This window comes from Schistocerca gregaria, chromosome 3 (assembly GCF_023897955.1).
Source record: "Schistocerca gregaria isolate iqSchGreg1 chromosome 3, iqSchGreg1.2, whole genome shotgun sequence".
Lineage (NCBI taxonomy): Eukaryota > Metazoa > Arthropoda > Insecta > Orthoptera > Acrididae > Schistocerca > Schistocerca gregaria.
Window position 1 is genome coordinate 617,799,779 of NC_064922.1, and position 27,693 is coordinate 617,827,471.

Consider the following 27,693-nt stretch of genomic DNA (forward strand, 5'->3'; position numbering starts at 1 on the left):
CAGGCGTGGCGCTGAGCGCGGAGAGCGTCGTTGGAGACTGCGGTGCTGGGTTCGACTGCCGCCAAGTCCTAGGGGGATTGCTCGGTCGTCGGAAGGGACACGACAGGGTATTGATTGCTTAGGTCGCGCGCCGCGTGCTGCTTGGTGCCAACATAACACGTCTTGAGGCAGAGCGAGCGCAGCCTGCTGGCAGACCACAGCGCATCCGTGGTGCTCTGCCAATATTTGACAGCCTTTCGAACGTACATGTCCATTTGCTGATACGAGGTAATTTCGAAGCTACTAGCAGTTAAGTAACACGGAATTAAAATCACGCACCCTTTCAACAAATTTTAATCGAGATTTCTTTCGATGTTAATTATCCTGCTATGATATGACAGTGCAAGCGTGATAGTTTCTTCAGCTTTGTGGCAGCCCATCTCATCTCCCCTCCCCTCCCCTCCTCCCCCCCCCCCCCCACACCGACGCTATCCCTCCGGGAACGCCCCTCACAAGCTCGAGCGCCGACCCTCAGGCGTAGAGTAGAGTCTAGGAGTACGTCACTGTTTCCCACTCATAGTTACCGGACAGGCGGCCCGATCAATTCTATCTTCTTATTTAGTTAGGGCACCGAGTTCGTAACGCTTTTGTTCCTGATGACAATGCTGATAGAACACTTTTTTTCTGTAATGTGTCACTACAGCAACTGGAATAAGCTCTGGCTTTCGCTATTCTCAAATGTTTATGTTATGTGTGAATTAAATATATCCTTTAATTCACACATAGGAATGAGGAAAATCAGAAACTTAAAATACGTGATAACTTTGGTAGATTTTGAAAAGGCGTATGACTCAGTTGACAGAAATTCGCCAATCACCACTACAAAGGCATTCGAACTCGCCGATAAAACAACAGAAACAATTCAAGGAACTTTAACAAACAACATTAGAAGTAAAATCTATGGAGGAACTGTCAAAAACATATTAAATAAAATCAGGAGTAAGACAGGGAAATGGTTTATCACTCCTACGTTTTAACAGAGCATTAGAGAAGGTAGTGAGGCCATGAAGAAAATCACCAATACTAAGGGTGTTTAACTAGGAAGAAACCCAAATAACATCACCGCAGATTGTCTAACTTTTGCAAATGACATGGCACTAATTAGTGTTTAACTGGATAGTACCAAAGAACAAATTACAGAACTACGGGAACAAGCAGACAAAATAGGACTAAAACCATCATTTGAAACAAAAAAAAAATCATGACAAATATCCATGACGCCCCTCCAAGTCTTCAAATTCATAACAAAATACCTAAAACAAACTGTTTTAAATACCTAGAAAAATGTGTAACAAGCAACATAAAAGATAGCCATAAAAATAGAGTACATTAAATGGAAAGGGTATTTCAAATTACAAAAAGGACATATATAACAAAAAAACTTGTTCCTGGAACATAAAACTAAGGCACTATCAAACATTGGGAAGGCCTGAAACATTGTATGCAGCACAACCAGTTCCGTTAACAAGATTTGGTGATCTTGAATAATGGAAAGAGTTGAAAGAAAATTCTAAGGAAAGTCCTGAGACCTGAAAGTAACAGTAATGTTGAATACAAAATAAGATCAAACAGATATCTATTTGAAAATCAAAAAACTAACTGCTGTAACGAGGAAAAGGCTACAGTTTTATGGACACATATACCGAATGGATAACAGTAGACTAATTAAACAAATCGTCAACTTAGCCAAACCACGAGGTTCACCGAAATTTACGAAGACTTGGAAACCACAGGAATTAAAATGGATATAATAGATAACAGAATATATTTTAGAGAAGCAACACAAAAGAAAGGATGTCTGGAAAGAAAGGGTTTTGCAAAAGGAAGAAAGTGGACCAAGGAAGGAAGGGAACAACACACTAAGGATGAAGTAAAATCAAAGTTGATTTATTGTGCCCTCCAAAAGGGTTATTATAATAAATAAATCGAGGACACTGTGCCATTTGAAAAAACTCCCGATAGGTTTTTTAATAGTACTAGAACAACGTAACTGCAAAATATAAAAATTGAGCTCTAGTTGCTTCAAGTCGTGTCTCTTACGGGACTCGAGTACAAAGAGACAGTAAAAACACAAGCAAAACCGTATGGAAAATATTTTTATGCGTAACTCACGGAAAGGCCTTGTGATTACTAAAGAAGAATTTTTTACACACTATATGCAGATATTCGACCGAATAGGCTGGCAGACGATGGTGATAAACGGCTTTGAGGCAGAAAAGGCGAAAGCCACGTCCACTGTGCTAATTTCCATGCTTATTAGGTGCCACTCCATCACTGGGAAAGTACGTTTTTGAGTCGGGCTACCGAATGAATATGCATCGATACGAGTACAGCACTTTTCAAAACATCATGAGATTGTAGACGTTTCAAAAGTAATAGAGGTACACTGTTAAACCAAAATACTTAACCATTACATAACTGTCCAGTCATACGTGAAATATCGACAAAAATACTACAAAATCTCCGTATCGCAGATGGATGCACGGCAAAAAAGTTTTTGCTGTTTCATAGAATAAATCTGAGGCGAGTAATCTTCCATATTCATTGAGATAATTGTGGTTTGATGGAAACTTTCTGCCCACTTTCACCTTCATACGTGGTGATCCACCCAAATTAATATTAAAATTGACAAATGTGATCAACTTCCACATTTCCATTTTGTGCAAAGAGTTAAAAAGTTTTGAACATTACACAGTTAAATTTTGAAAGAGCAGAAAGTTCTGTAATTCTTGTAATATACCCGAAATAAGGAATATAACAAAAAGTGACGACATTTATTACCAACATTAATTATTAACGATGCCTTCGGGTCACAACTGAAGTGGAACAGATGCCTCACGTGCTGCTCCAGTACGATAACACATCATAACAGCTACTTTTTCTTGAGGACACCATGGTCCCTAGGGCTTTCACCTTTTCCGTTCTGTGTCCTATGATCTCCTGGCGAACTAAATAAAGAAACTGCTTTTCAAACTTGGCCCTATGATTTTTCTGATTAAAATCATAAGATTCCTTCACACGCAGGAACAGTTATTTCCTGATTAATTTCTGCTCTAACTACCAAGGAATTTGTGAAAAATTCATTAATGAGAACTTTTGGGAAAATAATTAAAAATAAGCTGGAAATAAATTTTAAAACCCAGGAAAAGAAAGAGGCTTTACAGCTGATAGATAATGCATAGACCATATTTTCACATCACGACAGATCTTAGAGAAACATAGGGGAAAATAAACTTAGGATTAATTTTTGTAGATTTAGAAGAAGCATATGATACTGTCCCGAGAAAACTACTTTGGAGAGAATTACATTCGGCAAACATAAAGGGTCATTTAAAATAATACAAGAAATGTATAAAGATAATATTTGTGAAGTGACAATTGGTAGTACACTTTCACAGAAATTTAGAACAAGCAACGGTCTGTTACAAGGCTGCCTCATGTCACCAACATTATCTAAAACCTATAGAGATATCAGTCTTAGGACAAGGTGTCGTAAATGCAATTGGGTGAGACTAGAAATCAAGGATGGAGTTTATTGACATCACCTACTATTTTCTGATGATCAAGTAGTTATAGCACCAGACGGGGAAGACTAAAATTAAGATTTTATGTAAAAGATGTAATAATTTCCGCGTATTTGTTGTGTGGGAGAAAAAGCTTCGTATAGAGAACAATCTAAATAAATAAATAAATAAATAAATAAACAGGAAACTATCCAGCATACAAATTTACTAATAGAAATGGCACTTGACTCATTGAATTATGCCAAAAAAACAATCTAAAAATTGTCCGCCCCCGGTAGCTGAATGATCAGCGTAACGGATTGACAATCCTCTGGGCCCGGGTTCGATTCCCGGCTGGGTCTGGGAATTTTCTCCGCCCAGGGGCTGGGTGTTGTGCTATCATCATCATCATCATCATCATCGACTGCAAGACACCTAAGTAGCGTCAAATTGAAAGAGCGGCACCTGGCGAACGGTCTGCCCTCCCAAAAAACAAAAAATGTGGCTATCACCGACCCATCATTTGGGAGAATTTCATATTGATCATGTTGCAACATCTTATGACTACCAAAAAGAAATTCACGATGTGCAAGTATGCAGAGGTGCAAATATAGATTCGGACCATCATTCAACAAGAATGAAAATTAAATTCCCACCCAAGTGGAAATTCAAAATAAGAACACTGCTGATCCCAAAATTTGATCTATAAAAAATCAAACACTCCAAAATCACTGATAAATGGGAACAACAACAGGTGTAAGATTGGGAGAAATTTCAAACAAATCATCAGAACAGCAAAAGATCTAATCTCTCTTCACAAAAAACCAAAACACGCTTGGTGGTATCAAGAACGCAAGAACGCACTAGAAGAAACAAGAAAAGCATTTCAAAATTACAACTGCAACAAATCAGAAGAAAAACATAAGAAGTTTTACGAAACGCGCGAACAGACTTCCAAGATTTTAAGACAAATTAAACGAAAAAATGTCGGTGAGCAACTGCAATCCGTCGACGAAAACTTCAAAAACGACAATACACACGATTTCTATAATAGCTTCGCAAACCAGATCAAAGGGTATTACCACAAAACCTTTGCTTTCGAAAACAAGATAGTAAATTGGCCCTGACAATTAAGAAAATTGCCAAGTACTAGCGACATATTTTCCACAGCTTTTAAATTGTCCAGAACCCAAAGAGAGATTCCCGAAAGTGCAGCCAGAAATCTCAGCACAGAACTTGTCACCACCAACAAAAGAAGAAATTTATGCGCACATCAAGAAACGTAAATAAGGCATGGGGGAGGACGGAATTGTAACAGTACTATTGAAAAATTTAGGCTCAAATTCACAAAGAAATTACTCAAACAATCCAAAACATCCGGCAAACAGAAAAAAAATCTCGGATGACTGGAAGATTGCTCTCATTCATCCACTACGTAATAAAGGAAATAAATCAGATGCAAACAACTATAGGGGAGTCTCTCTATTACCAGTCGCCTACAAAATTCTATCAGCTTGTCTCTTGAATAGAACACAATAGCAATTAGAACCCGAAGTTGCAGAATATCAAGCAGGCTTCAGACGAACCGATCGTCCAGAGCAAATTTTCAATCTCAAAACCACACTCAAAATCCGAACTCTCAGGTAAAAACCTGTAGATTTCAAAAAAAAACTTACGATTCAATAGACAGGCCCACAATACTCAAAAGTTTAGAAGAGGGGGAATTAGATTCCAAAGCCCGAGCAATCTTTAAAAAACACTAATTGACACGAAATCTGAAGTAAAATTTATGGGTGAGATCTCAGAACCCTTCGACATTCAAACAGGTGTGACTCAAGGTGATGGACACTCCTATTCCGTTCAACGTAGTTCTACACAAAGTTATGGGAGAATGGGAGAAAAGAACTCAAGAAATGTGGGGTTTGGAAGCCAATCCACCTTTACGGTCACAAGTTCGAAACCTACCTCCGGCATGGATGTGTGTGATGTCCTTAGGTTAGTTAGGTTTAAGTAGTTCTACGTTCTAGGGGACTGATGACCTCAGATGTGAAGTCACATAGCGCCCAGAGCCATTTGATGCCAACCCGACTGGGCGTTGCCAAAAGCAACCTCTACATACCACATATTGCATTTGTGGATGACCTGGCGATACTAACAGAGGATGAGCAGACTGTGGTCGAACAGCTAGAAATAAGTCACAGAATGTGCAGAAAAAGTAAGTTTACAAATTTTATTTTAGAAAACCGAATTATTTTGTTCGAAAGCAGATACTGTAAGCCTGAAAACAAAATATTGTAAAATTAACAGGGTCCCGTACTTTAAATACCTTGGAGAATTCATCTAACCGACATGTACTAAAAAATCTCACAGCAACATCGCCTCCAAAAAATTAAAAAGAGATTAGGGTTAGCACAAAACCTCTACAACAAAAATTCAATGTCAAGAGGGGCAAAAATTGGACACTACAATACTGTCATAAAACCAGCAATCCTCTACGCAATTAAAACACTAAAAACAGAAAACAACAACTTGAAGAAATCAAAAAAGAAGACCGAAAGATCATCAGGAAAATTATAAGAGGAAGACATTCCCAAGGCGGTTATCAGCTACAATCAATTAAAACAACAGAAAAGTTTTCAAACATCGAAACTGATATTAGGAAAAGGCGAATGAAATTCTTTGGCCATCTCAGCCGACTACAGAAAATCGATTGACGAAGAGAATAATAGATTATGTAACCTCACTTAACAATTCCACACCTTGGCTAGATGAAATTTTAAAGGACCTAAATAATGTAAACATAAGACCAGCCGACATTTTAGAAAGAGACACCTTCAGACGCAAAGTAGACAAATGGGAAGTTACACCAGAGCAACCAAAGTACAGACCGAAGTGGTCTGATGAGCGTAAACAAGGCTTTTCGAAAAGAATAAAAGCCTACTGGAAGAACAAAACTGATCGAGTTATTTGCTTAACGTCTTACATTCCTGGGGAAATTTGCGAATAATACTAATACTAATAATAATAATAATAATAAATTTCGGTACTGACAGCAGAAACATTGTGTTGTTGTTGTTGTCTTCAGCCCAGAGACTGGTTTGATGCAGTTCTCCATGCTACCCTATCCTATGCAAGCTTCTTCATCTCTCAGTACCCTACTGCAACCTACATCCTTCTGACGCTGCTTAGTGTACTCGTCTCTTGGCCTTCCTCTACGATTTTTACCCTCCACGCTGCCCTCCAATATTAAATTGGTGATCCCTTGATGCCTCATAACATGTCCTACCAACCGATCCCTTCTTCTAGTCAAGTTGTATCACAAATTTCTCTTCTCCCTAATCCTCTTCAATACCTCCTCATTAGTTACGTGATGTACCCGTCCAACCTTCAGCATTCTTCTGTAGCACCACATTTCGAAAGCTTCTATTCTTGTCTAAACTACACTCCTGGAAATTGAAATAAGAACACCGTGAATTCATTGTCCCAGGAAAGGGAAACTTTATTGACACATTCCTGGGCTCAGATACATCACATGATCACACTGACAGAACCACAGGCACATAGACACAGGCAACAGAGCATGCACAATGTCGGCACTAGAACAGTGTATATCCACCTTTCGCAGCAATGCAGGCTGCTATTCTCCCATGGAGACGATCGTAGAGATGCTGGATGTAGTCCTGTGGAACGGCTTGCCATGCCATTTCCACCTGGCGCCTCAGTTGGACCAGCGTTCGTGCTGGACGTGCAGACCGCGTGAGACGACGCTTCATCCAGTCCCAAACATGCTCAATGGGGGACAGATCCGGAGATCTTGCTGGCCAGGGTAGTTGACTTACACCTAGAGTACGCTGGGTGGCACGGGATACATGCGGACGTGCATTGTCCTGTTGGAACAGCAAGTTCCCTTGCCGGTCTAGGAATGGTAGAAGGATGGGTTCGATGACGGTTTGGATGTACCGTGCACTATTCAGTGTCCCCTCGACGATCACCAGAGGTGTACGGCCAGTGTAGGAGATCGCTCCCCACACCATGATGCCGGGTGTTGGCCCTGTGTGCCTCGGTCATATGCAGTCCTGATTGTGGCGCTCACCTGCACGGCGCCAAACACGCATACGACCATCATTGGCACCAAGGCAGAAGCGACTCTCATCGCTGAAGACGACACGTCTCCATTCGTCCCTCCATTCACGCCTGTTGCGACACCACTGGAGGCGGGCTGCACGATGTTGGGGCGTGAGCGGAAGACGGCCTAACAGTGTGCGGGACCGTCGCCCAGCTTCATGGAGACGGTTGCGAATGGTCCTCGCAGATACCCCAGGAGCAACAGTGTCCCTAATTTGCTGGGAAGTGGCGGTGCGGTCCCCTACGGCACTGCGTAGGATCCTACGGTCTTGGCGTGCATCCGTGCGTCGCTGCGGTCCGGTCCCAGGTCGACGGGCACGTGCACCTTCCGCCGACCACTGGCGACAACATCGATGTACTGTGGAGACCTCACGCCCCACGTGTTGAGCAATTCGGCGGTACGTCCACCCGGCCTCCCACATGCCCACTATACGCCCTCGCTCAAAGTCCGTCAACTGCACATACGGTTCACGTCCACGCTGTCGCGGCATGCTACCAGTGTTAAAGACTGCGATGGAGCTCCGTATGCCACGGCAAAGTGGCTGACACTGACGGCGGCGGTGCACAAATGCTGCGCAGCTAGCGCCATTCGACGGCCAACACCGCGGTTCCTGGTGTGTCCGCTGTGCCGTGCGTGTGATCATTGCTTGTACAGCCCTCTCGCAGTGTCCGGAGCAAGTATGGTGGGTTTGACACACCGGTGTCAATGTGTTCTTTTTTCCATTTCCAGGAATGTATTTATCGTCCACGTTTCAGTTCCATACATGGCTACACTCCATACAAATACTTTCAGAAACGACTTCCTGACACTTAAATCTATACTCGATGTTAACAAATTTTTCTTCTTCAGAAACGCTTTCCTTGCGATTGCCGGTCTACATTTTATGTCCTCTCTACTTCGACCATCATCAGTTATTTTGCTCCCCAAATAGCAAAGCTCCTTTACTACTTTAAGGGTCTCATTTCCTAATCTAATTCCCTCAGCATCACCGGATTTAGTTCGACTACATTCTATTATTCTCGTTTTGCTTTTGTTGATGTTCATCTTATACCCTCCTTTCAAGACACTGTCCATTCCGTTCAACTGCTCTTCCAAGTCCTTTGCTGTCTTTTACCCAAGTATCAGTTACTATCTTGAAAAAATTACTCTCACAGTAAGACACCTCTGGCACCCATATGTCTGAGGATTGGGTAGAAACGGAGACAGAAGCGTAACCCACTAACACACGGAGAAATTTCAGCCAGATTTGGTAGATACATGACTTATTTGCATAAACATAATACGAGTTTAAAATACTATGCTACGTCTAGGAGTTAGGGTGAGTGTGGAGATGGGCGGGAGTAGCATGTAAAAATGTTCGATAACTACCTTTCCAGTATTTTACTTGGAACGCTAATGATGGTATACCATTTCTAAAGTAACAGCAAGAACTGCACAGGTGTAAAACAAAGCGTAATGTTATGGACAGCCAGATTCACCTTTACAGGTGTTCCTTAACAATGGAAGACAAAGGAGTACTGATCGACTTCAGTTCTCGCAGAACTGCCAGGACGAATGATGGAAATATTCGTGTCAGTAACGTGAAATCACTAAAACGGAAGAATGGCTGATTCTATACAATTTAACCGCAACATAACGGTGAGGAGATCGCAGCATATTTAACTTGGATGGAGTGTCATCAATAGAAGGAGACTTGACTTTCACCAATCCCATGAAGTCTTACTGGACCTGAAGGAAAATATTAACAGAATTTTTGAAGGTGCTGTAATTACTTATCACTGAGTACTATTTGAAAAAAGCTACAGAAATATCAGATTTTGAAAGTATTTCAAATGTTCAGAAATGAAAAACTGTGAACTTCACAAAACGCAGAAGTGTAGTATTCCAATGACAACAATACTAGTAAGTCACAACTGCCATCAGTCAATTCACGCAAATATTTGCGTCTAACAATTGATGGCGATACAAAATGCAATGATCACACACGCTCAGTCGTGGGTAACGCTGGTGACACCCCTTGGTTCATTGTTAGGATACTATGAAAAGTCAGTGAGTCTACGAAGGCGATTTCTCATAAAACGCTAATGCAACCCATTCTATAAAATTACTAAAGCTGTGGGACCAATAGAGAGCGTGACTAACGGAGAATATTTAACGTATACAAAGAACGGCAGAGTGAATGATAACATGTTAGTCCCCAAGGGGGAGGCTCACAGAAGTGTTGAGAAACATGAAGAAGCAGATGGTTGAAAATAGAAGCTAAATGAAAAGACACGCTTTTTTAAGAAACGGTAGTAAGTGTAAAATCTAGGAATATACTACAGCCAACTACTAAGTATTCTCCTGGAGAGACAGCGAGAAAGTAACTCAGGACTGTTTTTGCAAAACTGAACATCCACAAAAAGTAAAATTTACGGGAAACACCTCTTATTTAATAACTTTAGTAATCCTCGGAATATAAATTTAAAAACACATTTGTTTTTTATTCCTAGTAATAAGGAAAAAATCTGTCACATCCAAATAATATTTTTATGTAAGTATAGCAAAGAAATCTACATTGAAATAGTTTTTTGCAAAACCAAACAACATTCTTTAAAACATTTTGCTTCATTCAAAGAGAAGTCAGAAAACTTTATTACTTTCTTTACATCTTCATTTTTCCTAGCACTGACTATTTTCTAATCTTAGCAATTCCGTTTTCCTCCATTTCTCCGAGGTAGTTTACTGGTGACCGTGTTTTTACGTACTCAGCTGCACGAGTTTGAGAAAATTCATAATAGTCTCCGAATCTTAGCTTCATAATGTTTCTCCTCCAAATTTATTAAAAAGTATTTTACATTTTGATGTGCTCCATGTGAAGTGTGTGTTTTGAGCAATATGGAATGACAAGTATTTTTTTTTCCATTTACCTCCATGACTTTGCTATTATACAGGGCGTTACAAAAAAGTTCGGTCAAACTTTCAGGAAACATTCCTCACACACAAAGAAAGAAAATACGTTATGTGGACATGTGTCCAGAAACGCTTACTTTCCATGTTAGAGCTCATTTTATTACTTCTCTTCAAATGACATTAATCATGGAATGGAAACACACAGGAACAGAACGTACCAGCGTGACTTCAAACACTTTGCTACAGGAAATGTTCAAAATGTCCTTCGTTAGTGAGGATACATGCATCCACCCTCCGTCGCATAGAATCCCTGATGCACTGATGCAGCCCTGGAGAATGGCGTATTGTATCACAGCTGTCCACAATACGAGCACGAAGAGTCTCTACATTTGGTACCGGGGTTTCGTAGACAAGATCTTTCAAATGCCCCCCATAAATGAAAGTCAAGAGGGTTGAGGTGAGGAAAGCGTGGAGGCCATGGAATTGGTCCGCCTCTACCAATCCATCGGTCACCGAATCTGTTGTTGAGAAGCGTACGAACACTTCGACTGAAATGTGCAAGAGCTCCATCGTGCACGAACCACATGTTGTGTCGTACTAGTAAAGGCACATGTTCTAGCAGCACAAGTAGAGTATCCCGTATGAAATCATGGCGGTGATTCGAGGAAGTACAATACATACTGACGAAACTAAAGTGAGCTCTAACATGGAAATTAAGCGTTTCCGGACACATGTCCACATAATATGTTTTCTTTATTTCTGTGTGAGGAATGTTTCCTGAAAGTTTGGCCGTGCCTTTTTGTAACACCCTGTATATCCAAATTTGTCTTGGGTAAAATTTTTCCCCAACAGACGGCTTTGGGAGAGGCTGTTCTACTGGCAATCAAAATATACATTGATGGTGTCTACAACATGGCGTACCATGATAAATTTTGCTTTAAAGTGGATGCAAAACCGAATGTCGTGTAGATGTTCAGTTTTGTAAAAAAATTACAGCATTTTACGTGCGTTTGATTCAGTTTACATTAAGTTTTGTTAAATTTTAACAAGGGCAATCGTTTAATCTCATTTCAAACTATATGTATTTCTATAGGCCTACATCTCGAAATCAAAAATTCTGTAGATATTCAGTTTTGCAAAAACAGTTCTCAATTATAGCACGCATAGAGAAATGTAGGCAATCATTATCCCGCTCTCCATACCTAAGTTCAAATGGTTCAAATGGCTCTGAGCACTATGGAACTTAACATCTGAGGTCATCAGTCCCCTAGAACTTAGAGCTACTTAAACCTAACTAACCTAAGGACATCACACACATCCTTGCCCGAGGCAGGATTCGAACCTGAAACGCCTAGAACCGCTCGGCCACTCTGGCCGGGCATACGCAAGTGAAAGGGGAAGAAACCGTATGACATGGTATAATGGGAAGTATCTTTTACTACGCACTTGACAGTAACTGGCGGAGTATGGACATAGATCTATCTATTGGACATATGACACCGGTAAAACTCAAGGGATAAAATGTAACTGAATCAATATCCCCCACATTTCGTAAATTACTAAACGTTACAGCTATGTTCTCTCTTGTAAATGATTACAGTCTGTCTTTGTTTCCGTGTAATCATTACTCGCGCGATATCGCTGAGCCCTTCTTTAGCCACTTTTTAACCGGCTGTCTGTCTGCGTGCTTCTTTGGTTGTTCGGTCGAAGACTGACAGCTGTTCCTCTGAAGTTTCGCCAGTCTGAGAAGTTGGCACTACTAAAGGCGAATTCGCACGCCACAGCAGAGCTCATGCTTATCTCAACAAATATGCACGGTATGCTTCTGCAGCGAAAACATCTACAATGATGTGGCAAAAGTCGAGAGATACCCCCTAATATGGTGCCGGACCTCCTTTTGGCCGGCACAGTGCAGAGTGTCGACGCAGCATTGACTCACCAAGTCGTTGGAAGTCCACTGCAGCAATACTGAGCAATGATGCCCCATAGCTGTCCATGACTGCGAAGTGTTGCCGGCGCAGGATTTTGTGCGCGAACTGACCTCTCGATAATGTCTTGTAAATGTTCGATGTGATTTATGTAGGCGACCTATAAGCCAAAAATCATTTGCTCGAAATGTCCAGAATGTTCTCCAACCCCATCGCAAACAATTATTGTGGCTCGGTGGCTTGACGCAAGGTCATTCACATAAATTCTATCGTGGTTTGGAGAAATGAAGTCAATGTATGGCTGCCAATGATCTCCAAGTAGTCCGCCCCCCGTTAGCTGAGTGGTCAGTGCGACAGACTGTAAATCCTAAGGGCCCGGGTTCGACTCCCGGCTGGGTCGGAGATTTTCTCCGCTCAGGGACTGGGTGTTGTGTTGTCCTAATCATCATCATTTCGTCCCCATCGTCGCGCCAAGACTTGCACCAGGCGAGCGGTCTACCCGACGGGAGGCCCTCGTCACACGCCATATCTCCAAGTAGCTAAACATCCATTTCCTGTCAATTATCGGTTCTGTTGGACCAGAGCACCAAGTCCTTTCGATGTAAACACAGACCACGTCGTTATGGAGCCACCATCAAATGGTGCCGTGTCTTGTTGACAATTTGGGTCCATGGCTTCTTGGGGTCCGCACTACAATCGAACCTTACCACCGACGCATACCACCTGAAATCCTGACTCATTTGACCAGGCCACGATTTTTCTTATTGCTTGCTATTAAAAACACACACTATATTGTATGTATAAAGCAGTCTTTAATGCATTGAAAACTACGTCCAGCCCTGGCCTAGTTCATCACCGCCTTATCTTTTCGCCCAGACAGTATGGTCCAGAACATACCTTACGTCAAGTCCAGGAGAGAAAAACTGGCAGAATCGAGCCTTTTAGCTGGCTCGGATAGCCCATTCGTTACAAGTGTTGTCCACGAAGAGCAGAGATCAGAGTTATAATCATGTTTTAACAAGCACCTTTTTGTCGATAACCCTTCTTAAAATGGCCCTGTCAACGTAAACCAGCATGCCGTATTCTACTTGTCACTATACTGTTTAAGGTTTTTCCTGTTCCACTAAAGGCTGTCGAGAGAGAACAGTAGTTTCGAGAACACGCACATAAAACACTAATACCAAAATACGAGAATTTAGCAACGAGTTTGCAATGACGGTCTTCACCGAGGCATTTCCTCATGGTCACACTACCAGTTGCAAACTGGGGCCACTAACTTTAGGGAAATCCACCATAGGTACAGAACTATGCATATTCTCAGGCTGACACTCGTAGGGGCCGAGCACGAGTTTCCTGTCTTCACACCTTTCGTACAAAATTTGTTTTCTTCACTATTAGTGTAGCCGGTAAGAGCGTTCGCTTATTCCAAGTTATGTAGTGACTTTTTTAATACCTTTACAGCTAAATACACAAGAAATTTTAATGTTTCTATAGCCACTCGAAAACATACTAGAAAATAATTTATTTCGTTATTACGAGTTACCAAGTTCTCCATTTCTTGTATTATACAGAGTGTCTGAGGAGGCATGGTCGGTGTTCAGGGATCTGTCAGGAACAATCATTCTAAGCAAAAAAGTATGGTAAAAATGGGCTCTAAAAAGGCGTACCTTAAGAGCTGTGGGCACTTGTTCATCTTCTCTAATTTGAAACGCACCCCTTTTACTGAAGAAGTGTTCATAGCTCTTAACGTATACAGTATACATTTTAGATGCCATTTTTACTAGACTTTTTTGCTTCGAATGATCATTCCTGAATACTGGCCATATCCCCCGTGGAACACCTTGTACAGGGTTATTTCAGATCGATCTTAGCCACTAGACGGCGAATCATAAAGCGCGAAGCAGTAGTCTATGAGAACAGCGAGTAGTTTTGTTTTCACGACACGCGTGAGATCACAAGACAAAGATTTCTTCTATCAAAATAATGTCTTAGAATTTGTAAGCTGTTTCCTGCTATATTCTAGATGTTTCTAGATTTTCTTATACATATGACATTGTTCAGTGTTTTGGCGTGTAGTTATACGTGTTCCATTCTCAATCAAGTCCAACCTCTCATGGATCCCACACATTCAGAGGTATTTAAGTGACTGCTGTACCATAAAACGGCAGCAGGTGTATACTGAGGCTATTAAGTTAAAGTCTTCAGGTGGTGTAAGACTGTGCACCTACCCTCAGGCTGGCACACTATTTCGTACAAAATGCGCAATATATTAGTATCATACCAATAAATCTTAGACGCCATTTCATTTATCCGATAGTGAACTCGATAGACATTGTATTCCCACGTATTCATAGGACGTGGCTGATTCCATGAGTGCTTTGGTAATCTCGTACTCAAAATCTAAGTTCAGTACCTTTTTATTGCGAACTTTCTTTAGATTTCAAGATTTATTTCGAGCTCTGAAACAGATGATTTCCTGCAGAGATCATACAGTAACTGTTCCTCACACACAACTGTGCCATCTGCGAATGTATGATATTTAATCAGTTTTATGTACCGGATTTTCTAAATTACTCTTGTCTGGAGGACAGTCCGCACATAATAAATGTGCTACCCGCTGCCTCTTGACATACCATCAACACATTGCAAACTTATCCATATGAGAGTATTTTCATCCTTAAGTATTGTTGCTGTACTGATAAAGAACTGTTCTGTCATCAATCAAAATTGGTAAGTGCGAACAGGACTCGCGCTCTGAGGGTTCCATGCAATCTTAATTATGCATGCAGATAGTTCTTCCATCCCAGGAATCGAGAATCTCTACGATCTTTCCCTGTTATCGAGTTCGACACTAGCAAGGTACTAGTCCCGAGAATTCCAAGACTTTCGAGAATTTTTTTGTGAATTTGTGATATAGCAACAGATTAACAATTTCTCTCATTTTATCGTCACATTGTACTGTCAAAACTTTCTTCTTGTGAAATTTCATGCTTATAGGTCAACGATAAGTACCCTACAGGTTTTGAACAGTGAGTTGGCGAGTATCAAAACACGTGCCAAATTGTGCTTTCTTTTGACTCCATCGACTTAGAAACTTAAATATTTTGCATTGCTAAGCAACTGTAAATCGTAGTATGTAACAAATTTGAACTTGATACGTCCACCCGTACGTGAAAAAAAAGGAGGGGATCTAGACAGACAGACAGACAAAGTCATCTTATACGGGGTTTCGTTTTTGCCGATTGAGGCACGGAACCCTATAAACGATTAAATCTGGTTACTTCAATCCATATGTGAATTGAATTTGCCTGAGTATCGTTTTATGGCTGTCTTGAGGACGGATACAAGGCTGAGTGCGTCATTATGTTTGAGCTCTGCACATGTCCTGGAATTCTATTACAGACAGATGAGAGTGACTTTCGGCAGTCTTATTCATGAAGAAAGAAAGTATTGCATCACCCTGTTTCCCAGAACTCCTTAAGAGAGTCGTTGACTTTGGATATCGTATCACAGAGACAGTCCCTTTGACTGTTCATAGATTCACTAGACCCGCCCAAAGGTGTAAGCAACCATGCATCAGCAGCACCTATTAGACGGAGGGGGTCTGACAGCCGTTCAGTTCCAGTCATTCCACCAGGAAGGAGGTACACAGCTCGTGTTGTCTGTAGTTCAACCATGCCTAGACGGTCAATAGCGCGGTTCGATCGCACCCGCATTGTGTTAGGAAGGGCCCTCAACAAGGGAAGTGTCCAGGCGTCTCGGATTGCGTCAAAGCGATGTTGTTCGGACTTGGAGGAGACACAGAGACACGAACTGTCGATGGCATGCCTCGCTCATGCCGCTCAAGGGCTACTACTGCAGTTGATGGCGGCTACCTACGGATTATGGCTCGGAGGAACATTGGCAGCAACGCCACCATGTTTAATAATGCTTTTCGCGCAGTCACAGTGCGTCGTGTTACGACACAAACCGTGCGCAATAGGCTGCATGATGCGCAACTTCGCTCCCGACGTCTATGGCGAGGTCCATCCTTGCAACCACGACACCATGAAGCGCGGTACAGATGGGCCCAACAAAATGCCGAAAGGACCGCTCAGGACTGACATCACGTTCTCTTTACCAACGAATGTCGCATTGCCTTCAACCAGACAATCATCGGAGACTTGTTTGGAGGCAACCCGGTCAGGCTGAACTGTCCAGAAAGTGCAGCAAGGTAGTGTTTCCTTGCTGTTTTGGGGTGGCATTGTGTGGGGCTGACATACGCCGCTGGTGGTCGTGGAAGGCGCCGTAACAGCTGTACGATACGTGAATGCATCCTCTGCATTGTTACTTTGTGCCAGGAAGGGCTCTCAACAAGGGAAGTGTCAAGCAGTCTCCGAGTGAACCAAAACGATGTTGTTCGGACATGGAGGAGATCAAGGGAGACAGGAACTCTCGAAGACATACCTCGATCAGGCCGCCCAAGCGGTGGATGATCGCTACCTACGGATTATGGCTCGGAGGAACACTGACAGCAACGCTACCATGTTGAACAACGCTTTTCGTGCAGCCGCGGGACGTGGTGTTACGACACAAACTGTGGGCAATAGGTTGCACGATGCACAACTTCACTCCCAGGTCCATTTTTGCAACACGACACCATGCAGCGCGGTACAGATGGGCCCAACAACATGCCGAAGGGAGCGCTCAGGATCGACATCACGTTCTCTTCACCTAAGAGTATCGCATATGCCTTAAACCAGCCACCGGAGGTGTGTTTGGAGACAACCCAAATAGGCTGTACGCCTTAGACACACTGTCCAGCGAGTGCAACAATGTGGAGGTTCCCTGCTGTTTCGGTGTGGCATTATGTGGGGCCGACGTACATCGCTGGTGATAGCGGAAGGGGCCGTAACAGCTGTACGATACGTGAATGCCATCCTCCGAGCGATAGTGCAAGCACATCGGCGGCATATTGGCGAGGCATTCGTTTTCATGGGTGGCAATTCGTGCTCACATCGCGGACATCTTGTGAACGACTTCCTTCAGGATAACGACATCGCTCGACTTGAGCGGCCAGCATGTTCTCCACACAAGAACCCTATCGAACATTCCTGGTATAGACTGATAAGGGCTGTTTATGGACGACGTGACACACCAATCACTCTGAGGGATCTACGCCGAATCGCCGTTGAGGAGTGGGACAATCTGGACCAACAGTACCTTGATGAACTTGTGGATGCCACGACGAATACAGGTATACATCGATGCAAGAGGACGTGCTACTGGGTATTAGAGGTACCGGTGTGTACAGCAATTTGGACCATCACTTCTGTAGGTCTCGCTGTATGTTGGTACAACATGAAATATGTGGTTTTCTTGAGCTGTAAAAAGGGCGGAAATGATGGTTATGTTGATCTCTATTCCAATTTTCTGTTCAGTTTCCGGAACTCCCGGAACCGAGGTTATGTAAAACTTTTTTTTGATGTGTGTATTACAGATAGATGAGAGCGACTTTTGTCAGTCTTCAATGAGGAAGTTGTGCTGACGCTTGAACCGGCATCACTGGTATTCTTCCAGTAACAGAGCAGTAGATCGCGAATGAAATGTACTCGTTTCACTATTTAGTATGTTTTTATCTGAGAACCTATTATCAGTCGAGCAATTTGTTGGGTGGTGATTTCAATATTACGTGAATATACACACACTCTGCAACAAAATATTATTCGTGACAATAGAAGAACCACAGACTCACATTATATCAAATCGTGCATTAAAAGCGGTATGAGAAAAGTGCTGTAAGTAAATATTTCGATATCAGTTTGACCTATGATGCTGGTATTACATTGCTATAGCGATCGCTGATGTGAAATAAGACGTAGCTTTTGTAAATAAGAGAGGCACGATTCGCCTTATATATATTCTCATTTCTCATGTGCTTATCATTTAACCATCCTCGTAATTGCACATAAGTGGTTTAGTAGTCATAATAATAATAATAATAATAATAATAATAGAAAAACTTAGAAAAGACATCGGACAGTTAACACAATTTATAAGAAATGAAGTATCAGACAGAAAACAAAAGGTTAGGTAAAATCTCACAACAAGAAGCGATAGAGCAATTAGATGAAAAGAAGCAAAAATTACAAGCATTGGCCAAACGACTTGGAAGATACAAAAAAAAGTGAAAATAGAAGGAAACAAAACCAAACATTCAACACAAACCAAAAGAGATTTTACCAGACAATAGATAACACACAATAAAATAGACAATCCACCAAACATAACAGACATGGAATACGTCTGGAGCAACATATGGTCAAGCCCGGTACAACATAATAGACGTGCACGGTGGATACAAGCAGAAACAGACTTACAAGATGATACCACAAATGCCTGAAGTGGTAATTTTGCAACATGAAGTCACCCGAGCAATTAATTCCACGCACAATTGGAAAGCCCCTCGAAAAGATGAAATAGCAAATTCCTGGCTAAAGAAGTTCACCTCAACACATTCACAACTAACTAAATTATTTAACAGTTACATTGCAGACCCATACACATTCCCTGATACACTTACACATGGAATAACTTATCTGAAACCTAAATATGAAGCAGACACAGCAAACCCAGCTAAATAGCGCCCCATAACATGCCTACCAACAATATACAAAAAATTAACTTCAGTCATTATACAGAAATTAATGACACATACAATACAGAACAAAATTATAAAAGAAGAACAAAAAGACTGCTGCAAAGGAGCACGAGGATGTAAAGAGCAGCTGATAATAGATTCAGAGGTGACATCTCAAGCTAAAACCAAACAAAGGTCGCTACACTACGCATACATTGATTACCGGAAAGCTTTTGATAGTGTACCCCACTTATGGTTACTACAAATATTGGAAACATACAAAGTAGATCCCAAATTGATAAAATTTCTGAACATTGTAATGAAAAATTGGAAAACGACACTTAATATCCAAACAAATTCAAATATCACATCACAGCCAATACATATTCAGCGTGGAATATACCAAGGAGATTCATTAAGTCCTTTCTGGTTCTGCCTTTCTCTGAACCCACTATTCAACATGTTAAATAATACAAATTATGGGTACAATATTACTGGAACATACCCACACAAAATCACATATTTGCTATACATGGATGATCTAAAACTACTGGCAGCAACAAATAAATAACTCAACCAATTACTAAAGATAACAGAAGTATTCAGCAATGATATAAATATGGCTTTCGGAACAGACAAATCTAAGAAAAATAGCATAGTCAAGGGAAAACACACTAAACAAGAAGATTACATATTGGATAACGATAGCGACTGCATAGAAGCAATGGAAAAAACAGATGCCTCTAAATATCTAGGATACAGTCAAAAAATAGGAATAGATAATACAAATATTAAAGAAGAACTAAAAGAAAAACATAGACAAAGACTAACAAAATTACGGGAAACAGAATTGACAGCAGGTAACAAGACAAAAGCTATAAATACCTATGCTATACCAATATTGACCTACTCATTTGGAGTAGTGAAATGGAGCAACACAGACCTAGAAGCACCCAATACACATACACGATCACAATACCACAAATATAGAATACATCACATACATTCAGCAACAGAAAGATTCACATTAAGCAGAAAGGAAGGAGGAAGGTGATTTATCGACACAAAAAACCTACATTATGGACAGGTAGACATTTTAAGAAAATTGTTTATAGAACGACCAGACACTAGCAAAATACACAAAGCAATCACTCATATAAATACACTACTGCAATTTCATAACCACTTCTACAACCCTTTAGATCACATAACATCAACAGATACGAAGAAAGTAAATTGGGAAAAGAAAACACTCCATGGCAAGCATCCGTATCATCTAACCCAGCCACACATCGGTCAAGTCGCATCCTACACATGGCTAAGAAAAGGCAATATATAAAGTGAGACGGAAGGATTCATGTTTGCAATAGAGGATCAAACAATAAGCACCAGATATTACAGCAAGTATATTATTAAAGATCCCAGTACCACAACAGATAAATGCAGACTTCGCGAACAACAAATAGAAACAGTATATCCCATCACAAGCGGATGTACAAGACTAGCAAATACAGAATACACCAGAAGACATGACAATGTAGCAAAAATAATACATCAACAACTTGTCATACAACATAAACTAATAAAACAACACGTTCCCACATACAAGTATGCACCACAAAAGTACTGGAACCGAGCGAGGTGGCGCAGTGGTAGCACACTGGACTCGCATTCGGGAGGACGACGGTTCAATCCCGCGTTCGGTCATCCTGATTTAGGTTTTCCGTGATTTCCCTAAATCGCTCCAGACAAATGCTGGGATGGTTCCTTTGAAAGGGCACGGCCGACTTCCTTCCCCATCCTTCCCTAATCCGATGAGACCGATGACCTTGCTGTTTGGCCTCTTCCCCCAAAACAATCCAATCCGAAATGTACTGGAGAATGATGAATACAAATTATACTGGAACAGAACCATTATAACGGATAAAACAACACCACATAACAAACCTGACATCATACTCACCAATAAAAAGAAGGAATTACCACAACTAATCTAAATATCCATACCCAATACAACAAATATACAGAAAAAAACAGGAGAAAAAATTGAATACATCCAACTGGCTGAGGAAGTCAAGGACATGTAGCATCAGGATAAAGTTGACATTATACCGATTATACTATCAATTACAGGAGTCATACCACACAATATCCACCAGTACATCAACGCAATACAGCTACATCCGAACGTATATATACAACTACAGAAATCTGTAATTATTGATACATGTTCAATTACCCGAAAGTTCTTAAATGCAATGAAACATATACCGTACAGTTAAAAGGAAGTCACGCTTGATCAAGGTCCGCGTCACTTTCCATTTTTAACCAGACGTAAGGTCTGAGAAAGGAAAGAAGATAATACGGTACTGATAAGAACCGTGTGAGTCTATGTATTGCGAAAAACTCCTTTTTGCCAGGAGATCTTTGCGGATACGCGGCTGCACCTAATTTCGATATTTGCCTCGAAGTGGCAGTTAAGCACCGCTCACATACTTATTACCTATCTTGGGTCACACTCCACCTTCTGATATCGGTCGGAAACTGCTCTACTGCGTGGATGCCAGAAGATTGTTGATAACCCCGACCTTCGAATATCGAACGCTGTATTGCGTGTGGAGCTAGAAAGATCAAGATGCCCACACAGCCAGGAATCTTACTGGAAAGAAATTCAATACCATCGATGAATACAAATACTGTTGACAACCAACTTGTCCTCCACAATGCCTGAAACTGCCCTACACCCAAGAGAAAAGCCTTGGATCTGAGCAGCCTCAGGCAATTTGAACTACTGAACCGCCTCTGAACGGGCCCTGGAATGTGCAGTCACTCTCGACATGTCGGGAAAATCTTTATCACCATCTTGGGACTGTGGTGCGGAATGAAAGGCATATTACATGAACATGTCCCTCATGTGCTACAAGGGTCTTTTCGAAGATTTCTTGACAGTGACAAGTGGTGTGATAAAATACGCTATGTGATCAGAAGTATCCGGACACCTGGCTGAAAATGAGTTATATGTTCGTGGCGCTCTCCATTGGTAGCGCTGGATTTCAATATGGTGTTAGCCCAGCCTTATCCGTGATGACATCTTCCATTCTCACGGGCGTACGTTGAATTAGGTGCTGGAAGGTTTCTTGCGGAATGGCAGCCCATTCTTCACGGAGTGATGCACTGAGGAGAGGTATCTATGTCTGGCTCGACGCCAGCGTTCCGTAACATCCCAAAGGTGTTCTACAGGATTCAGGTCAGGACTCTGTGCAGGTCAGTCCATTACAGGGATGTTATTGTACTGTAACCACTCCGCCACAGGTCGTGCATTATGAACAGGTGCTCTATAGTGTTGAGAGACGCAATCGGTATCCCCGAATAGCTCTTCAACAGTACGAAGCGAAAAGGCGCTTAAAACATCGATGTAGGCCTCGTAGTGTAAAAGAATTTGATGTTCGTCATAGTTGTGTTCCATTTCTGTCATATTACGCTAGAGATCTGTGTTGAAATGTTGACCTGATGACCTGCAGTTGTATCTAACAAGGGTTGGGCTATTTTGTGCGAGAAGACCAGGCAGCGAGGTCATCGGTCTCATCGGATTAGGGAAGGAAGTCGGCCGTGTCCTTTCAAAGAAACCGACACGGCATTTTCCTGGTGCGATTTAGGGAAATCACGGAAAATCTAAATCAGGATGGCCGGGCACGGGATTGAACCGTCGCCCTCCCGAATGCGAGTCCAGTGTGCTGACCACTGCGCCACCTCGCTCGGTCTAACAAGGTACCCCTTCGAAGTTGGGTAAAGGCGAATGATGTTTACGGCATTCGACGCCCTACATATTGTCTACCAACCAACCATGCAAACACAGTATTGGCTGCTGACGGCAATGAGTGGCGGGACGAAGTATCCAATTGTGAGCAGAGCATGAGGGAACGGGACGTAGTTTAACTACTTAGCCGACGAGCAACTGATACCAGTTCTACAGTACTGGTGGTGTTGATACAATGCACAGCAATGGCAAAGATAAAGAAAGCATACGCTGTATTATATCTACAACAGTTGCCGAAGTTGACATTTTGTCGGAAAGGAGCCCAAGGAATTTCGCAGAGCGAGAAAGAAGTGATAGATAAAATATTAGCGTTTCTGAAAAATGTGTCAGTGGAATGTGTGGCGTCTTACACTTGAGCCATGTAGTTCATCACCTTGTCGGGCAGGGAGCCACAATTTCCGTTAAATTGGCTAGGAAATTATTTATTGTGATGCGAGAAGCTGGAGGTGTTCCGCCCCCCAACGATTCTTTCTCGTGTCGTGTACCTGATCTTGCAAGGGCAGTACGGAATATTTGCGTCACAACAAGCAGGAGTGGAAAAATGGACGTAAGAGAAGTACAGTTATTGTACGAGCACAGCTTTTGGCCAATAGCTGATCAGAGTAACTTGCTTTTACTCGATTCTTGGTCTGCGTATAGAAAATCACACTCCTTAAGAGAAAACTATCCAATGTGAAAAGTGTGTGACACTGCAGTTCATACCACCGGGAACCACTGGACAAATTCAGCCTCTGGATTTTTTTTCCATGCCTATAAAACATTATCACAGCGCCTGCAGCTACTCCTTAAGGGATAGGCAGTTTCACGATAAGCCCCACGACAGACTGTTTCACATTCGGTTGTACGCCATCACATTCCATCAGTTCTCATCACCCCGTTACATCAAACGATTCTATGTGTATTTTTAAGAGAGGATATCTAGCTGAACGTCCTGCGCGGTTTCAATGCCAAGAAGTTCACCTTCGATCATGATGGTGCGAACGTTTATGATTGCTGTTGCGCGCAGCTTGTTATTCGGTGCTCAAAGTGCAAGTTAATGGTTTGTTTTGAACATTTCTTGAACGTCAACAACGTCCATTTTGTAAAGTGTAATACGTACATCCCATGGAAGGTAGATCTCTGAACCTGCCGGACACCCAGTCTCCTGTCGCCTTCCTGATGCACATGGTGAGTCATTAGAAGCTAATATTTCTCTTGTCATAACTGTTAACACAACACTTTCAAATGAGCCTTACTAATGACTGAACTTGCCACCTCGCACTTAAGGGGTTCATTGTAAGGTCAAAACCAATACAACTATCGAGAATCTCAATAACGACCTGCGTGCGCAATCAAAATGGGCGCACGATATTTGATTAAAGTTCAACCCATCCAAAACCCAAGCGGTACTGGTTGGTGATTCTAGGCCCATTACCCCATCTTTAATCCTAAATGGGACAAATATCAACTTGTCTCCCCCAGAAAAAAGTATAGGAGTAATAATAGACGACAATATAAATTGGGCTGAGCACGTAACTGCAATGTGCAGTTAGGTGTCAGCATCTCTCCATGTCCTACAAAAATATAAAAAGCTGTTCTTCTTGACCTGAACAAGAAAATTGTAGAAACACTGATACTTCCTATTACAAATTAATGGATGTTATCCTGCAAGGTATTTCTCAAGAAAGCAAACGGCGCCATGAACTGGTTATGAATACCGGTGTTCCACTCTTTTATCATATTTCAGTATCATCATCTGCACAGCTATCCTGGCTGCGTGCAGACAAGTGCAGAGATTTCCATAAAGTCGTTTTCTTACTGCTGTCTTATCAACGTACACTGTCCCTAATATCTCTTCTCGACCTTAACGCTCTTGTCTGAATGACATGGCAGAAATATCCATTCCCATCAGATCAAACCCATTCTCGTCCCACTTCATCGTTCAGCCACTTTTGTCAAGTCCTTCTCAGTGCCAGGAGCCCGACTCTTGAATAACCTCTCGCATTACCTTAGAGACCTGAATAATATCTCGAGCTTCAAAAATCAGTTAAAGAAATGTCTAATAACGCAACAATAATTATTACCGTCGTCCCTGCACGCACTCGTTACCCCAGTACATCATTCTTTCCAACCTAATCTTCCTGATTTCCAAGTATTCTTAGCTGGTGCAGTCTCCTTAAATTTCCGTTCCCCAAAAACTTCCATATCAGGAAACTTCTATTTTTTATTTTTATAACTGTCATTATTATTATTATTATTATCATCATCATCATCAGTGGCAGCAGTAACAGCAGTGGAAGTACTGCCAGTATTAGTTTCACTAGTTCACAGTAAGTATTATTTACTCAATTGTCACTATACACACGCGGATCAGTTTAATACAATTTGTTATATTAAAATTGTTATTTCCTATGTAACTATGATGCAAAAAGTTACTACTGTATTTGTCTGAAACAGTAGCCCTATGTTAGAGAGGGCCCGATGGCCCTAATCACATCACGTTAAATAAAATAAAGAGTTTAATAATAATATGTGCAGCTGCTCTTGTGATTCAGAAACTCGTATTGTGTGCCATATGATTAATAATAATATTAATAATAATAATAATAATAATAATAATAATAATAATAATAATAATAACATAGATGAGTCGGGAGACATCAACATGACAATCATATGGCAAAAGACTAGCTTTTTTTAGATTTACTTTGGAAAAGCGATATTGTTTGTGTTTATTTTTATTACATACCCATTGAGAAGGCGAACCAAGGACTGCGACTGTTTGAACTTTCTGCCAAAGTGCGCCTGAAAAAAAGAAAATATTAAACCTGTAAAGCCTTATTTTCTTTCGTATAGTATATCCAAGCATAGAAAAATTAATAACTTATTTATAAGAATGTTGAAGTAGATTAATTTATATTTCAGAATATCTATCTGGTGTGAAGAACGGCACATTGCTCTAGATGTAGAAAAATTTAAGTTAATTCAGTTGAGTAGGAAGAACAAAGCCGTATTTTTTCGATTACAGCATTGATAGTTTGTTGCTTGACTGAGGCGTCGAGTAGATATCTAGGTGTAACGTTGCAAAGCGATCTGAATGGAATGATCACTTAAGGACGATAGTAAGGAAGGCGTATGGTCGGCTTCAGTTTATTGGAGGAATTTTAGAAAAGCGTACCCCATCTATGAAGGAGACCGCCTGCATAATGCTTGTACTCAGATTAAGGGAAGACATCGAACCAATTCAGAGGCGATCTGCTAGATATGTTACCGGTGGATTAGATAAACACATGAAAGTTACTGAGTTGCTTCGCGATCTCCGGCGAGAACCCATGGATGCTAGACGACGTTATTTTTGCAGGACACTACTACAGAATTCTTTGATATTAGCTGTATTATGTACGCAAGTACTACCTATTAGACGTGTGAAAATTTGTGCCGGAGGGGACTCTAACCCGGATTTACCACTTATCGCGAGCGGTGGCCTTTATCACTTTGGCTATCTGTGTTCGCTCCCTAGGTCACGCCATAGTTCACTATATTCATCATCTGGTACTCACCAACATCATTAATTTGAAACCACGCCAGTGAGAATGAAACTAGGAGGAATCGAGACCCACACTGTTACTGTCGTATGCCCGTCTGGTCTTGTAATACCCATCACCATAAAGAGCAGACCGCAGATTCTCGATTCCTATTAGTCCTTTTCTCGCTGGCGCGTGAATGTAGTTAATACTGTTGGTGAATAGTAAGTGAGGAATGTTGTGGACTGTGGCGAAAGGACGTAGATCTGCAACAATTCGACGCCTTGGGTTCACTATCATTGATCATTTCCCATACAGTCCCGACGTGGCCCCATCCGATTTTCATCTGTTTACAAAAGTTAAAGAACACCTTCGAGGACTTCGCTTTTTGCTAGTCACGAAGCGGTTAAAGCATAGATGAGGTCGTGGCTCAGTCAACAGGGCCAAACATTCTACAGTGACGGTGTCAACAAACTGGTCTCATTGGGACAAATCTGTCAGTCTCCAGAGTGACTATGTAGAGACATAAATATGTAGACTTGAAAAATATTGTAGATAATGAAAACTGCACCAGTTGCTTGTGTGCTGGTGCGTACCACAACGCGTTGCGAGAATTTATTCTCATTTTCAAGTGTTAGCGCATTTGTAGTATATTTGGTGATGTTTGCATGTGTGATTTTCTGCCTCTCTTGCAGCCCAACCGCAGAAAGATGCGAGAGAGGTAGAAAATCAAATGTAAACACATGCACTTGAAAATAAATAACAAATTATCGAAACACCTTGTGCTAAGCATCAAAACATTAGTAACTGCTGCGGTTTTCATGATTTAAATCATGAATGACACTGTTGCAGAAGTTCCTGAAATATCTAATATGATGAACGAAATGAAGAATAATGACTTAGCGTATTAATAATGTTTGTTTTATTGGAAAAGGATTAAGAGTTTTCTCATAAAAATTGGGAGTCATTAGTTTCCAGCACGGTCTCATAGACAATCTCCAAGTTGTCATGCGATGTAGGACGGAGGGTACCATGGTACACTACTAGTTATTTCCTTTCCACTCCACTCGCAAATGGACGACTGTATACAGGCCGACCGCCGCACGAGCCCTAATTTCTCTTATCCTCGTGGCCCTTAACACGAACTCGAAATTTACGTTGACGGCAGTAGAATGGTCGTGCAGTCAACTGCAAATGCCCCTTCTCTGAATTTTCTCATGTCTACTCATTTGCATGTCCGAAGGAACAGACCTTGGTGACAATCCA

The 27,693-nt window shown here is 41.5% G+C and overlaps 1 protein-coding gene across 5 annotated transcripts in view; it reads right to left on the reverse strand.

Moving 5' to 3' along the window:
* The window catches only part of LOC126353854 (uncharacterized), an 830,655-nt gene that overhangs the window by 313,929 nt on the left and 489,033 nt on the right, over nt 1-27,693 (reverse strand). For all 5 annotated transcript variants that reach the window (XM_050003019.1, XM_050003018.1, XM_050003020.1 and 2 more), the window contains one exon: nt 25,653-25,708. In XM_050003019.1, coding sequence (XP_049858976.1) covers nt 25,653-25,656 — 4 coding nt within the window. In that variant the 5' untranslated portion in view covers nt 25,657-25,708. The remainder of the gene's footprint in view (nt 1-25,652; nt 25,709-27,693) is intronic.